This window comes from Parus major, chromosome 3 (assembly GCF_001522545.3).
Source record: "Parus major isolate Abel chromosome 3, Parus_major1.1, whole genome shotgun sequence".
In the NCBI taxonomy this organism is placed as follows: domain Eukaryota; kingdom Metazoa; phylum Chordata; class Aves; order Passeriformes; family Paridae; genus Parus; species Parus major.
In genome coordinates this window covers 72,353,373-72,368,826 of record NC_031770.1, presented here as the reverse complement: position 1 = coordinate 72,368,826, position 15,454 = coordinate 72,353,373, and the positions used below count along the sequence as shown (strand labels likewise).

Sequence of the window (15,454 nt, the reverse complement as noted above, 5' to 3'; positions counted from 1 at the left end):
TAACACAGTGAAAGTAACAGGACTTTGCTCTTCCATTACTATTACTCCTTCTGTTCCCCCATTCAATTCAGGAACTTCACATGACTTTTCAAAGCAAAATCTTCCCAGAAGCTCAAAAATTCTGCATCTATTCCCATGCTGGACCGTCTTGTAAAAAATATCAATTCCAAGACTGAAAAGACTACCAGTATAAATTATTCACTTACCTGTTTTTCAGCTTGTCCATATTCTGATCCTTGGGGTGACAAGAAGTGGCAAATATGACCATTGTTTTTTGCCTTCTCTCGCAGAGCCATAGCAGTTCGTACTGTAGCATTTCTAGCATGAACAAACACCATCACCTTTAGACAGAAAGAAACAGGTCCAATGAGAAATTAAAAAAAAAAAAAAAGGTTTAATCAAATAATATAAACACTTTAATTACAAAATATTCCCTATGGGAATGACAAAAACTAGTTAATACATGGCATACTAATGAAAACCAATGTGACTTAAGGGCAATTAAAGGATGATCCTGCCTACATTGTATTTAATATTTTCGAAGAGCTTTTAAGAAGGTTTTTTTTTTTTTAATTCTTAAGTCTTGAAAAATAGGGAACAATTGTTGGCCATAAATAGTTCATCTTCACAAAGTATTGAGATTAACATTGATGTAAAGAGTTGTGTTATTTGACACATCCTAAATGATCTGGAAACAAATAGTGGGCTGATAAACATTCTGCTGCTACAACTTGGCTATGTGAGAAAAGAACAACCGATCAAACAGAAGAGAACTACTGTGCAATACTCACAGTTAAAAGCCCACGAAAATATTACAACTGTTAACAGCAGGACCACTAATAGAATATTCAAAAGCCATGAAAACACTAATCAAAATGTTTTAGAGAAATGTTTTAACATTTTTTTCATGCTGTTGACAGTGTCAAGAGATCACAAAGAAGAACTGGAGCCCTACCTAAAACCAAGTAAAATATTCCTTTCTCATTACTGCCTGCTGTAATATGTGTTTAGAAACAATCCTGTGGGCTTTAGAAACTTTGGTAGTCAGAGGCATTCAGTATACATGCTTCAGGAACTGGAATGGGACAGATGGATTGGGACCTCATTGCATTTTATGCTCTGAGCTTCCTTCCTCTTCTGCCTATTATACTCAATAAATTTCAATGAATTCATCAAGTATAAACAAGAAAAAGCATGTTTCTGCTTTTACTTAGCAGAGGCTTGGTTCACACTTGACAAAATTTCAGCTATGATTTCCAAAGCTTCTGCCTACATATATAACAATATCTGACACCATAGCAATCATTCATTCAGAAAGACCTAAGACCTTAGTGTGCAGACAATAACTAAGAAACAAGCAATGTGTAACTGTCTTCTACACAGAAGCCTTTCTACAGCTCTTATAGACACCTAATTTTCAGATGTGCAGCACTTTTCTTCGATATTTATCTGCCACTGTTTTAAAAGTAATAATACACACTTGAAGCCATGGACTTTTATGTATCAAATGATCACATATCAACACCTGAAAAAAATTAAAGTGATTGCAAAACTGTTGACCAAATAAAAAAAGAACTTCTCAGACAGACAACAATCTCTGTAGATCTTGTTACATCTTGAAATCTCTGTACACCACCACATGTTTTTGAAGAACCAGCCCTAGCTAAAAATTGACATACAACACCTTGTTGGATGTTTTTTCCCCAATGAAGTCAGTAAACATTTATCAAATATACTGTAAGACAGCAATATAGTCTTAGGAGGGTTAATTTAGCCTGTCCTAACTGTGTCAGAGAATATTATATTTCAGTGGCAAAATCTCTGTGCATTACATTATGCAAATAAGTTAGGAAAAGTAATTTAGGATAGAGAGAAGTGGTTCCACAGTTACAAGCTGTGTAATTAGATCTGTACTTTGCAGTTCAAAGCCAGCTCTGGTGTATATAGCCCTAGTGCTGAAAGCGTCTGCTGCTGCTCTCCTGAAACCAAAGCTTTTAAATAATAAAAAACACACAAGAAAGGAAAAAGCAAATGTCTCTAGCTAGGTTACCTTAGAATTTTCACAAAGTATAAAACAAATCAAACCTTTTTCACTGGAAACTTTGTTTAAAATTCACAGCAGGAACTGCTTGCATCCCCAAAGAGTTGCATATTCCAGGTTTTAATCTTTATGAAACATGTTAGTGCATCACCAAAGCACAAACAAGTGTGCTATTATTACTAAAAATGTATAATCAGATACTTGAAATAACCTTGAAATACATTTATTCTGCCTTGGACAGCAAAAATGCTTGGATTAACTTTTGCTACTGGAAAATACGTATCTCAAACTGATATTCTCTATGATAGCCTTAAAATGTTACATCAGTTTTCTGGGGAAACATGCTGACTCTTTCAGGTATGTTTCCATCTTCTTATTAAAAGTGCTGGTCACTTGAATACTTGAGTTCAGCAATTCTCTTCCTGAACACCTCTTCCCGATGAGAGAAGGCCTAGGTTTTGCCACCCACTTTGCATCATACCTTTTAAAGAAACTAAGATGAAAGAATGAATTTATTTAATTCAATGTTGATATCAATTATGTTGTAAAGAGACAAGCAACTGTATTTTAGCCTCAAGACACTGTTTGGTTTCACACAGCTAAATCCTTATAACATGTTCTTTTATGTGGTTCTTGATCTGGGTATTAGTTTTACTGAAAATGAACAGATAGGGATATTGATCAACAGATTAATCTGTCCAAACATTTTCTCCCTTAAGGTCAGCTGAAAACTCCTCCAAGTGTTTTACAAAACTCAATTCCTAATAAGGTTTCAACACTTCCCCAAGGACAGCTAACGGCACCTATTTATGTTGAAAACATCTTTGTCCACACTATTAAATGGAACCACCTTACAGACTAAGTAAAACTCACTAACACGTAGCCTAGTTCTAAAGAGTAACAAACCTGTTTTCCTCTTGTGCTGTGAGCTCTCCCAAGATACCGTTCAAAATCTCAGCGCCCAACATTTACAGAATGAGAAGTACATTACATCCAAAGTATACATGAAAACAACACAAACAGCTCACTAATGCCTCTTGGTCAAAAAATGATGCTAAATCAGGGTATCTAAGATTACCAGATCTGATAGCATAGCAGTGCATAAATGTGATTTCCAATCCTCTCATCAAATCCAGTAATTCATAAAGAACTATCCAGAACTAGTAACTAAAAGAACAGCAATAAAATTTAAAAAAAACCCATAAGTTGACCTATACTAAAGCTTAGTTTTAGAAAAAAAGTTTAACATAGAAATCTTACTTTTGCTTTAGTAGATTTTTGTATTTTGCATATTAAAGTCTTTCCGCATATTAAACAACACCATGGGAATGGAAAAAGCTGAACAAGCTGTCACTTACTAAGGCAACAAGAGAATTTGAATTTACTTACTAATTATTTCAATTAATGTTAGTACATCTTGTATTTAAAAGAAATATTGATATAATTTGCATGTGTACTAAGATCTTTTACTACAGAAAACTGAAGGATTACTAAGCTGCCTACAAACCAGTGCTAATGAGACATTTTTTATATCCTTCTTTTTCTACAAAAAATTCTTCACAATTTAAAAGCAGACTGCCTTTACTCATCACATAATATTAACTAATGTGGATTGGAATATACGAATTTTCATTCAAGGTTGAGAAATCAAAAATGCCTAAAATTTTTTAGCAACAGTGACCATTAAAACATCTGTACATTCAAGAGAAATATTTAAGAAACTGTGCTGAAGAACAGAGCTACAGAATACCATACAATATTTTAACAGAAAATATTAGCTAATAACAAAGAAATATATATTTCATCAGGTAATTAAAACAGTAAGATGATATATTCTGAACTCTTGAAAGATTACCATTAATCACTCCCTAAATTTCTATTTATTCACTCAAATAAATTACTTATGATCATCCCTGTTTAAACAAAACCTGGGATTTTTCAAAACACTCTACATAATCTCATAAAAAAATTCTGTTTAACATCATTATTTATCTTTTCTATTTCAATATACTGGGTTTTAAGGGGTAATAACTCCATTGTGCAGATATTTTTACTATTTCAGTGTGAACTAGCTCATTTATTTATCTGTGATACTACTTTTTAAAGGCATGTGCTCTATAATTACTATTTCTGTATTTCTTTTAATTTGAAAATGTATATTTACTCAAAATGTGGCTACCCTAGTGAATGTTTTATTGTACAGTCCCATCTAATTTCTTTATTGCTTATGATTCACAGAATCTTTCAAGTTGGAATAGAACTACAAGGATTATCTAAGTCCTGCTCCTGGCCCTGCACTGGACAACCCTAAGAATTCTACCATGTGCCTGAGAGTGTTGCCCAAATTCTTCTTGAACTCTGTCAGGCTGGTGCAGTGACCACTTCCCTGGGGAGCCTGTTCCAGGGCCCAACCACTCCTTGGGTGAAAAATCGAATATTCAGCCTAAACATCCCCCAACTCATCTTCATGCCATTCATGAAACTATGTAAAGGGTTCTGGTAGGGACATTATATTGGAAATTATTTTTTTTCTTCCTATTGGCCCTTCCTTCGTTTTGCCTTGTATGTTCAAAATCTATCCATAAAAAAATGTTCTACTACATAAAGTTTTAAATACTATCATATTTCTTATTCCTATTTTTCACTTCTCTTACAGTAAGGGCAGGACTAAGGATAAGTATTTGTTATGATCTTTCCCATTTGCCTCAGGGACTCTGGGATTCCTAGGCATATCTTACTAGCAAGACCAAGGCAAAGAGGCCATTGAATAGCTCAGTGTTACAAATGTTTTATGTCACAAGGTTTTCTGCCCCATTCAGTAAAGAACCATCATTTTCCTTAGCTGCACTCCTGCTGCTGCTGCTGTACTTGTGGAAGGCCTTCTTACACACCTTGCCAGATTCACCTTCAGAGTTTGGCTTTCCTAATCCTGTTTCTGCATGCTTGGACAGTGGCTCTATATTACTCCTGGGTCTGCTGTCCCTGCTTTACCCTCCTGTTTGCTTCCTTATTGTGATTGTTGGGAGTTCCTTTCTCATCCACACCTGTCTTGTGCCACTTCGCTTGATTTCCAGCACATCAGGATGGACTGTTCTTGAGATTGGAAGATCTGATTCCTGAAAATCCCCTAGCTCTTCCAGACCACCTGTCATAGTATTCTTTCAAGATTTCTGAAAAGGACAAAGTGTTCTCGTGCACTTTTTGCCTTGTTCTTTCCAGTAGAACCTTGAACTTCACCATCTCATGGTCACTAATGCCAAAACATTTCCCAGCATTCAGATCCACAACCTGTCTTTTCCTTTTTGGAAGTACAAGGTACAGCACAGCATCAGCCTTCATCAGCTCCTCAATCATCTGTGTTGGGAAATTATCATCAATGCACTCCAGAAAGTTACTAGATTGCTTTTGCTCTGCTGTGTTGTCTCGCCAGCAGATATTGTGGTGGTAAAGACTCCCAGGCAAACCAGGGACTACAAATATGAGGCTTCTCAGTTGTCTGAAGAAGGCCTCATTTACTTTATCCCTGATCAGTGTCTGTAGCAAAATGTCACAACATTTCCTATGTCTATATACTGGCTAACCCTCCTCCTAAACTCTCAGCTGGCTCATCATCCATCCCTAGGCAGAGCTCCAGGTAGCCCTCCTCTGCTCTCCCACACAAGCAAGTTTCTTGCTGCCCTAACCTTGACCTTGCTCCAGATTCTGTTTCCACCTATTGCAGCACTCAGTCATGTGAGGCATCACATCTCATCACATCTCTGATCTCAATACCACCTTAGTTCGGCACTTAGGGATGCAGATCCCTAATTTCTCCCTTTCGTTCCATATGCTGCATGTAGCAGTACACAGGCATTTCAGAGAGGCACTCAGCTATGCCCATGTAAAATGTGACATTGTCTCCTCTGCCACTATGCAAAACTAAAAGATATAGAGGTTTGGTGTAATTTCCATTCAAGGCTATGGATAAAACAGTTATGGATTTCAATAGACACTGAGCCTCCAGCAATAAAACAAGAGACTCCCGTGACATTAAACCTTTACACTGAAGAATAGCCAGTGTTCACGCAGCAGCACTTACGGAAGGATGCTTCAAGTGAAAAGTACTTTCCTACATGAAACTTCATGACTCTGCCTTTACACAACAGTTATATACATTTTCCATTAAAGAAAACCTGTTTCAGAACACTATAATAGGATCTGTGCTATCTTCCATTTGTAGCGTTTGCCAAATATATTACAAATTGCAGAGGAAAAATGAATAGAGTGAAAATTAAAGCAGAGGGCAAATTTAAAATAAGACAAACAAACAATACTTTACTGACTTCTACAGGTAGTAGAAATTATTCTGAATTTTAATTGGCAGGATAGAAATAGAAATAGCAATAAGTATTCTTGTATAGAAAATTAAGCAAGAATAGCTAGTCTATTACTATGCAAATATATGTCATTAGGCAGTTAACAATTGCATTTTTGCAGATGCCAATGGACTTGAATGACAATTATTATTCAAAATTATAAGCAGCTTTTCACTGTATCTTTTTTTAGAAAAACAAGATCATGCAATAATTTTTTTCAAGCATTTCCCTTTGTCCTGTTTTGACACTAACTATTTTGACTTTGTATAGTAAAATATGTTTCTATGGTATATTTTCAATAAATATCACTCTAGATTAAGAGTTGTCATATTCACCATGTCTCTTCTTATGTTTTCAAATCTATTTATACTCACATTTATAACATTCATAATACACAAAAGTGACCAGGAGTCAGGAGTGATAAGCAGATTCTATTCAGCTTTAACAAAGGAAAGGAACACAGAAGATACTGGAGAAATCTTTTAACCTATTCCTGTTATTTTACTTAAGCAAAAAATTAACAAAGTTTCCATGTCATCTTTAGCTTCTGGTTTCAGTAAAAAAAAACTACCAAAAATTTAAAAGAACAGTTGTGATTTATAATGTATTTTTTATCAGTACTGATTTTAAGACAGAACTTTATCCAGATTTTTTCACCTAATCAACTTGCTTTTTGTATCACTGGAAAAATAAAGAACTGTCTTCAAGGACAAGCAGTGTTTTAAATATGAAAATTAATAAGTTATGAAGAACTTATATAATGCATTTATTGTTAATGGTAGTAAACTGTGCTAGAACAAATAGAATCTCCCTCCTAAACCCACGTGCTACATATCTATTCCTTCTCAAAATATTCTAGCCTAAATAAGAGTATCATAAATACCTCATGATTAAAAGGCATGCAAGTGCCCAAATGTAACATATTCTGAAATCAGCTTTTCAATAGCCACAAAGAAACACCACAGAATTACATAAATGAGAAACTATATAGTCTGGAAAACAATTAGAAATATAAAGTCTAAAGGAATTTCCTGATGCATCTTAGTGAAAATTTATTTTCCATCCTCATGGACTTCTCAAAATACCTTATTTTCTATAGCAACCTATGTTTCTGTGTATTTCTAATTGAAACCCACCAATGACATTACTGCTGGATTCTCAGGTGACACCTGCTAAAAGTCTGTGACAGACATAAGGTCTTGGTGGACAGTAGCTGCCTTGGTAATAATTTACAGTTGTTTTGACAAAAATCAGGTAGTTTATTTATATAGTTGATACTATCATGACAAATTAAGTACACAGATCCATTTCTTTCAGCGCTACAGGGCAAGAATTTTCAAAAGCTTTGAACCACTGACAATGCTTAACGTATCTTTTGGAGTATCATTTAACCTTGTCATTGAATTCTTACTGAAAAATAACGTGGAGGTGACAGCAATCCACAGACTTAACTTCCCACAATCTTCTAGACTGCTAAAGGTCTGCAGTGCCATATCTGCAAAACAGCTTTTAACACAGAGCTACTAAAACTCATCACATAATGGCTGCAGGACTGGTCAAGCTGCCTTTACCATACTTGCAAGCAGTAAATCTGCAACTTAACACTTAGGTCATCCACAAGAGGCCAACTAGTTCAGGATGTCACTATCATGTAACTTCATCTAAATAAAATTTTAGGCGATAGAGAAGTTGACCATCTGGAATTAAATTTGATTTTTTTTATTTTGCTTTAATGATCCAATGCAAATTCATAAAGAATAAATAGTAGCACTTGCTACCTTAAACAGCTGTAATTACCAATACCAACAACACTGTGTAGCTATGCAAGACTGCAGACATAAACTGAACACCTCATGTACTCATAATTAATGAGAAGATATTAAATTGGTGTTTCTGATCTACATTCATCTGGTCTAAATTCATTGTGAACACCCGAGTACACATGTACAGGCAAACTACTATATAAATACAAAATATTTATACATGCAAAAATTAGCATACTGCATAGAAACATTGCACACAAACATTTAGAAGGCTCCCTAATTGAAGAATTATGGGGTTTTATACACATAACTTGTTATAGCATCCGTTTCCAGGAATTTCCTCGGTTGTTCATAAAGACAGCTGACAAGGTATATGTCGAAAGTCAAATTAATTCAACCAGAAAATATAGAGGAAAATAGTACATACATATCATTTGACAATAATATGAAACATCTGGTATAAAACACTTTTTGAAGTGCACAGAATATCAATATACTGTTTTCAATTAAAGTAAGAAACAGAATTTCATTCATACAGGCATAATATTATATTAACTATTGTATCCTTGAAGTTGAAAAGGCAGTTATTGTGGAAATGAAGACCACTAACAAATGATGTAGAGGCAGAACATAAACATAGTGCAACATCACTAAATTACTTTGTGCATTGATTAAAGAAAACACACATAAAAATGGGCCCTAATTGTGCAAAAACTGCAAAAGGAAATGATCCAAAACCTCAATTCTTCATTTAATCAGTGACAGAGAAATAATGTGTAAAATCATCAGTCATAATTCAGTTGTCTGCCAGGTCACTTTACCTTCTGTATTTGTGTATTTTTACTCATATATGCATGCACATATAAATGTAGAAGCAATATATACACATATATATGCAAATAAGCTACACCAGATGATGAAAGAGAAACAATCTGTACAGATACAGAGGTACAAAAACTCAGGCTGAAATAAATTCTTTAAGCTCTAAAATAAAAATCTAGGAAAAAAAACCCAATCTAGATGAAGAATACATGTTAATAAATTCCGTAACTTCTCAGACTTATTTGTCCAAAGCTTGCTACAAACACTATTTCACCCAGAGAAAAAAAAAAAACTAGGACAAGCTTAATTCTCAAGGTACTAGGTCCCAGAAACACCTCTGAAGAAAATACTGTTTTATTAAATCTTATCTCAAGACATGGCTATAAAAGCATTGTCAACAGCTCCAGTAACTAAGCTTATTAAACTTTTATCTTCACACGGCTTCTGCAGCCAAATAACAGCTGGAAAACTGATAATAAAGAAATTTAATCCATCATTTTTACAGATGAAATTAATACCTGTCAAATTCACTGCTGACAATTTAATATAATAGATTTAAATTAACTACTCTGTTTCTTTTTTACTTTAAGATAGCTCAGAAAAACAAGATGACACTTCTTAGTACTGCAAAGTTCAAGTCAATTATTGTACATAGAGAACAATTACAGACAAAGTGAATGCTTTATGTGCAATATGCATCACAGAGCCAGTTCTGACTACAAGTTTGAGTACAGTTTTTTTCTGATCTGAGACAACAAAAATCCTGATTTGAAAGAGTAAAGCATTAAAAACCTGTGCAAGTGACTCATGGAAATTATTCCAAAATTTAAAAAAAATGTATTGTACCTCAAAATTATATCTAATGAACTAAATGTGGACCAGTAGTGTAATACAACATTTTAATAAAGAACATAAATTCTAATTAATAAAGCAATCTTGATCTCTAGAAAATGGCATAGTAACTACACAAAGCATAGATCAATTAAAAATGTTACAACTATACATGGCTCTATTCTGCACATTCATTTAATTTTAAAATATAGAAGGTAAAGGCTTGTGACAGGTAAACCAGATGTAGTTGAGACAATACTGCAAAAGCAGAAGAGAACACAATCCAGCCAAACTTAAAAAACTAGCTCAAATGAGAAGAGTAAAAACTCAGAAACTAACAATGTACTTGAAAAAACACTTTCTTCAAAGGGTTAAAAACAGTGAACTGAAATAAGCACCAAATGGGCAGTTAGAAATCACCACTCACAGTGCATCAACAAGAACAGATGGTTTGTATAAAGCTGTTCATTGTTACTTTTCATCCACATTTTTCATCCCAGTAGTGAGATTTCTAGCACGTTAATTCAGAAAAGGGTTGTTGTATCTCTGCTGGTTTGCAGTTATTAGCTTTTGTTGAGTTGTTGCTAATTTTGTACAATTACTACTACTGCATTCTCTTTGTGATGTTGTGTTGAGGCTTTCAGCACCATACAGCATTTCAAAAATCAAAATTCTTTGCAACAGACAACCTGGCATCCTTGGCCGCTAGAAAAGCTGTTCTTAGCATAGTGAAACCACTTCTTGTAAAGCCATGATGTCTCCTCAGTACTTATGTACTGACACCTTGAACCATAAACAGCAAGGGCAATCAGAACCACAGAAAGGTGTCAGAACTTCCACTGAAAAGCAAGTTTTTGCTGTGAACTGAGAACACCAAGCTCAGAGAGAAAATGAACTTCCAAGGAATTACAGAATAAGCTGAGCCAGAAAGGATACTCATGGATTGTCAAGTCCAGTTCCTAGAGTTTCCCTGAGTACCAGAGCTAGTGAAAGAAAAGATACTGTCATGTCAGACTTACACAGAAAACTCTCAAAAGCAATGGGAAAACAGGAATCATTGTCTTAAAAAGGAGAAGAGCTTTCAGAAGATAAGAGAATGTCCAAGGCACTCCAAGTTAAAAACTGTCATAAACAGACAAAATGGCAAAGGAGCAAAGTGCATTGGATATGGAACCAGGACTGAACCTTTGATACCTGTGACTGAAGATGAGTAACAGAGTCTTGAAAGTCAGCAAAAAAAGCCATACAGGAAAATAAGGCGCAGAGAGAAAATGTAAGACCTGCTGAAAAGCTGCTGAAACAACACCAAGGGCAAAGAAAACACAGGATCTCCTTTGAAGGTTTAAGTAATATCAAAGAGAATCACTTATAAGAAAGAAGTAACAAGAAAATGGAGAAACAAAAGAGATGCACAGTCTAGGGATAGTGGCAAAAGAAGAGTTTTATGACTGCAGTTTGAGGAAGAACATCCTTCAAAAGCTTTCAAGGACTTCAGCAACAAGTCTTCTAATTGATAATACAAGAAATTTATGGGATTTTTTGCTTGAGTGAAAGACCAAAAAAAATAAAAGAAAGAAAAAAAGAAAAGATAGCAAGGAGTAAGGTTCTGACAAACTCGTAACAGCAAAAATATTTAAGAGGTGATGGGGACAACAGGAGAAATGTGAGATCATCTCCTGGTAACCAAGCTAATAAGATAAACCGGCAAAAGGTCAGTAACAGCAGGAGACATAACGGATGTGAATTTATGAGTCAGAGTGAAAAATAGTTAACTCCCTACAATACTAACTTAAACAACTGAACCTGGGCAAAGAGAGCCACAGTTCAATATATTAGATAAAAGAATTCAACCTGAAATCAAAATTTACACATGATATATTTTAGAGAAATAACCAAAACCTTAAATATCCTGTTATTTCTCAAAACTCCTAAAAATACTGTTATCTCTCAAATCATAACATGGCAAGGGTGTCATGCTATTGTCATAAATTGTTAAGAAAAATACAGTATGATACACATTTTCCTAAACTGGCTATTGGAAGGAAAATATTAAAAGCAGAAGAATGATGAGGAGGATGGTGGATTCACTCAAATGACCTTCCAGCTGGGATTGCCTAGGCCTGGAGATTACCACTATGGGAAAATCCCATACATTATGTCTGCTGCTGTTTATCCTCTGTCTGTTTTGAGATATAGAGTATCTGTGGGGAGATGATATAGGTGTTCACAGAGACTTGGAGGCACTCTCATAGACTAGCCTGAGATTGCTGTCCTGAGAGAGAAACCAAAGCTCAGAAATCATAAAAAGCAAAGGAATCCATAGCATGGTGGTACAATATGTGGGCCCCTGGTAAATGGGTGCCAACAGCAGCCCCACTGCCCATCATGACAGGCTGTGCCTGCACTGCCCCTTGTGTGACTCTGCTGCCAAGGTGCTGATTCAGGGTCCTCCAGTTAGCGAGGTAACAAAAAAAAATGAACCCTTTGCATTTCAGCCTGGGCTTGTGGTTGTTCTGGACACCTGCCTGTGTTGACACACATCTGGTCAGTAATGTAATGTTTCAGTTTATTATAAAAATGATGCTGACATGTGCAATCTTCAGCCACTGTCTTTGCTGATCTTGTGAGGTTCTCCACAGGCTGTCTCAAAAAGGTGCTACTTGTACCCCAGAACTTGTTGCCATTAGATGCCCTTCTCAAAGGGCTGTAAAACGTGAATTTTTCTTCAGCTTTGTATCTGAAATAATCCTTTTGGTTGATGTGGCCCACTACTGGTGACTGTCTGAAAAAAGGCAGCTGTAATAACATTGAAGGAATGATAATTTTCAGCCACTTAGCCTTCATCTAGTCTTCAAGTGAAGAGTATCCCAGACCACAAATGACAGAAAATACTCCACCTGCAAGTGAGCATGGAATCATATTTCTGACCAATGGTGCAGAATTTTTTTTCTTTCTTCTTTCAAGAATTTTTGGTTTATTAAGAGGTAGAAATAGAACTTCTGAAATAGCAAATTACTCCAGGAAGACGTAACATCTTTTTAGATTATATCAGAACATAGCAAATTCAAAGTATGACATGAAAACAAATATTCACTAACTAATATAATGCATGGAAGGACAGTTCCAGAAAAGCAGACTTAACAGTACTAGAGGTTCTCATTTAAAGATGTCTTAGGTGGTAGGATCTGCAAGAGAAAACTTCCAATAGGTTTCTACATTGTTAGCAATCCTTCTAAAAGAGCATATTGATTAAAAGAGTACTTGGAAACCTTTGGGACATTTTCTGATCTTCTTTAGTCATGAAAGGAAGTTTCTATAACAAAAACCCCAGAAAAGTCTGTAGGGCAAGCCATCTATCAAACTTCCTCAAGTTAAACAAGAGGAGAATTGTGCTATAAGACAAATGTTATTGTTTCAGTTGCATTTGGTAATTCAAAGTGAAGCCTACAAATGAGATATCTCATTAGTTTGAGCAGATGGATCAAAATTAAAGACTGAATCACCAACTCTTAATTTCCCAGTAGCCAGGAAGAGCTTGAAGTCTTGAAGAGGATGAATGTTGAAAAATCAACATAAAAAGCTTCTCTCCATCTGTCAAAACACATGCCTATAGAATGCAACTACTCCTACCAATCTTAGCCTTAAAATATGAAAATACACATACATCTAATAAAAACACATGGACGTGTAACTGTAGCCAAACCTCACACTGCAACCTACAATATGACAGTGACACATCAGCATGAATTCCATAAGAGTAAATTATTTAGTTCTGCTATGATAGAATTCTTTGAGAATGAGTTAACAGAACAGTAGATAAACAATGCTGAATAAAATTCATTAAGACATTAATGGTCAAGAATCTTCAAAGAGACAACATTGTGAAAGTTTGATGGCCACAGGAAGTGTTTGATGACTACATTAACTCTAGCAACTTTAGTAAGGGAAAGTGTTTTTCTCTAGTTCTGGTATTTCTTTCTTGCATTTCAGTATAATTTTAGTCTCTCTGGAGCATTGCTAATGAGATCCATGTCTGTCACACATTATTGCCTGAATAGATATAAAATCTCAACCATGTCCTGAATGTCATAGAGACACACAACAGCTATGGAAATTTTTTCTTAAGTATTTGGGGGGAAGATATGAATACATCTTTTTAAGAAATATATTTAGAAGCAACCACAGCTTTGTTAAAAAGAATATGAAATTTGCACATATATAATGTTAATAAATACAAGTTTTTTGGATAACACAAGCTAAGAAAGGCAACAGAGCATGATGATAACAGCCTAAGGTGAATGTGGACACAAGGTAATGGGTTTCTCGAAACAAAGGGCATTCTCAAAATTGTGAAAAGACACTGAAGATAAGACTTCTAGTGTAATATTAATCATATTTACTCATAATCATAATATTCATCTTCCACTATGGGGCAGGCATCTCAGTGTAGATATATCTGCATGACCTTTTTTTTTTCACTTTTTAAACATCTGCTGTTGGTCTAATGATTAGGCAGATCATTTGTCTTAGCACACTCATTAAAAGGAAAACTCCAATATTTCACATGGTACAATACTATATAGTAGACAATGAACTGATGTGCTTGATTCTGCATTATCAAAGCCTGTACACTGGTACTTGTATATAATTCATTTCAGGTTATGATATTTTGTTTAATAAATATCAAGACCAATATGAATTAAATAGTCCAAAGGAAAGTCCAGTGTAACTGGCTGCTATTTAGATGCTCTAAATGAGAGTTCTGCAACACAGCAGAATAACACTTTCAAACAAAGAAAATTTACAATCATAGGAATCAAATTAAACAAAATGTTCTGAAATTAAACCAACATTTATATTGCAAGGGACACCACACTTCTGCTTTGCCCAGAATTACACTTATATGGCTGCTGGCTTGAAATACAGTTTTCAGAAAGTGAAATTAGCAAGTGTCCTTTGCTGAAACAGTAACATTAAGTAGACTACAGTTCTTCTCTTCACCTCTTAAAACTGTAGCTCACACCTTAAAACAAAGCAGATTAAAAATTCAGATGCTAGCACAAGAACTAAAAGTATTCTCCAGAAAAGCTACAAAAATATCTCCTACTAGAAGTGAACAACTTACTGTACTTGAATCTTTTGAAATAATATCAGATATGTTTGCAGTCACTTTTTTCCTCAGTGTGAAGAAAAGAGAGGGGAAGAAAAGTGCAGTAAATATGCCAAAACAGCATACAGACTCCCTGCTGGGAATCCAAGATACATTACTTAGATACTACTGATTTAAAGACTCTGCCACTTGCACTTCAGCAAGTAAAAATAAACAAAATCAAAACAAGAATGAAAGATAAGAAACTAAATGTACTTCAGTATTAGGAATTTGGTAATGTTTATGCATAATTGACAATGAGAAGAAAACAAACAAAAGTTCCCTTGGTACTGCTAAAAAAATTTCATTAACAGTCTTCACTCAAGAAAATAGCAGCATTTCCATAAGTAATCTTCATGAAAGTTTTCTGAATGTAACAACAATAACTGATATCAACTAGAGAAGATAAGTGGAAGAATGGAACTAAAACAAGACAGTGGGGGCAGAAGGACTAATAGGCTGTTGTTGAAGTATTTTTTCACTTCCCAAGTCA

At 35.0% G+C, this 15,454-nt stretch overlaps 1 protein-coding gene across 4 annotated transcripts in view; it reads right to left on the bottom strand.

Annotated features, from left to right (window-relative positions):
* Positions 1–15,454, bottom strand: part of ASCC3 (activating signal cointegrator 1 complex subunit 3) — a 252,815-nt gene that overhangs the window by 127,514 nt on the left and 109,847 nt on the right. For all 4 annotated transcript variants that reach the window (XM_015621225.1, XM_033512859.1, XM_033512860.1 and 1 more), the window contains one exon: positions 207–341. In XM_015621225.1, the coding sequence (XP_015476711.1) occupies positions 207–341 (135 nt within the window). The remainder of the gene's footprint in view (positions 1–206; positions 342–15,454) is intronic.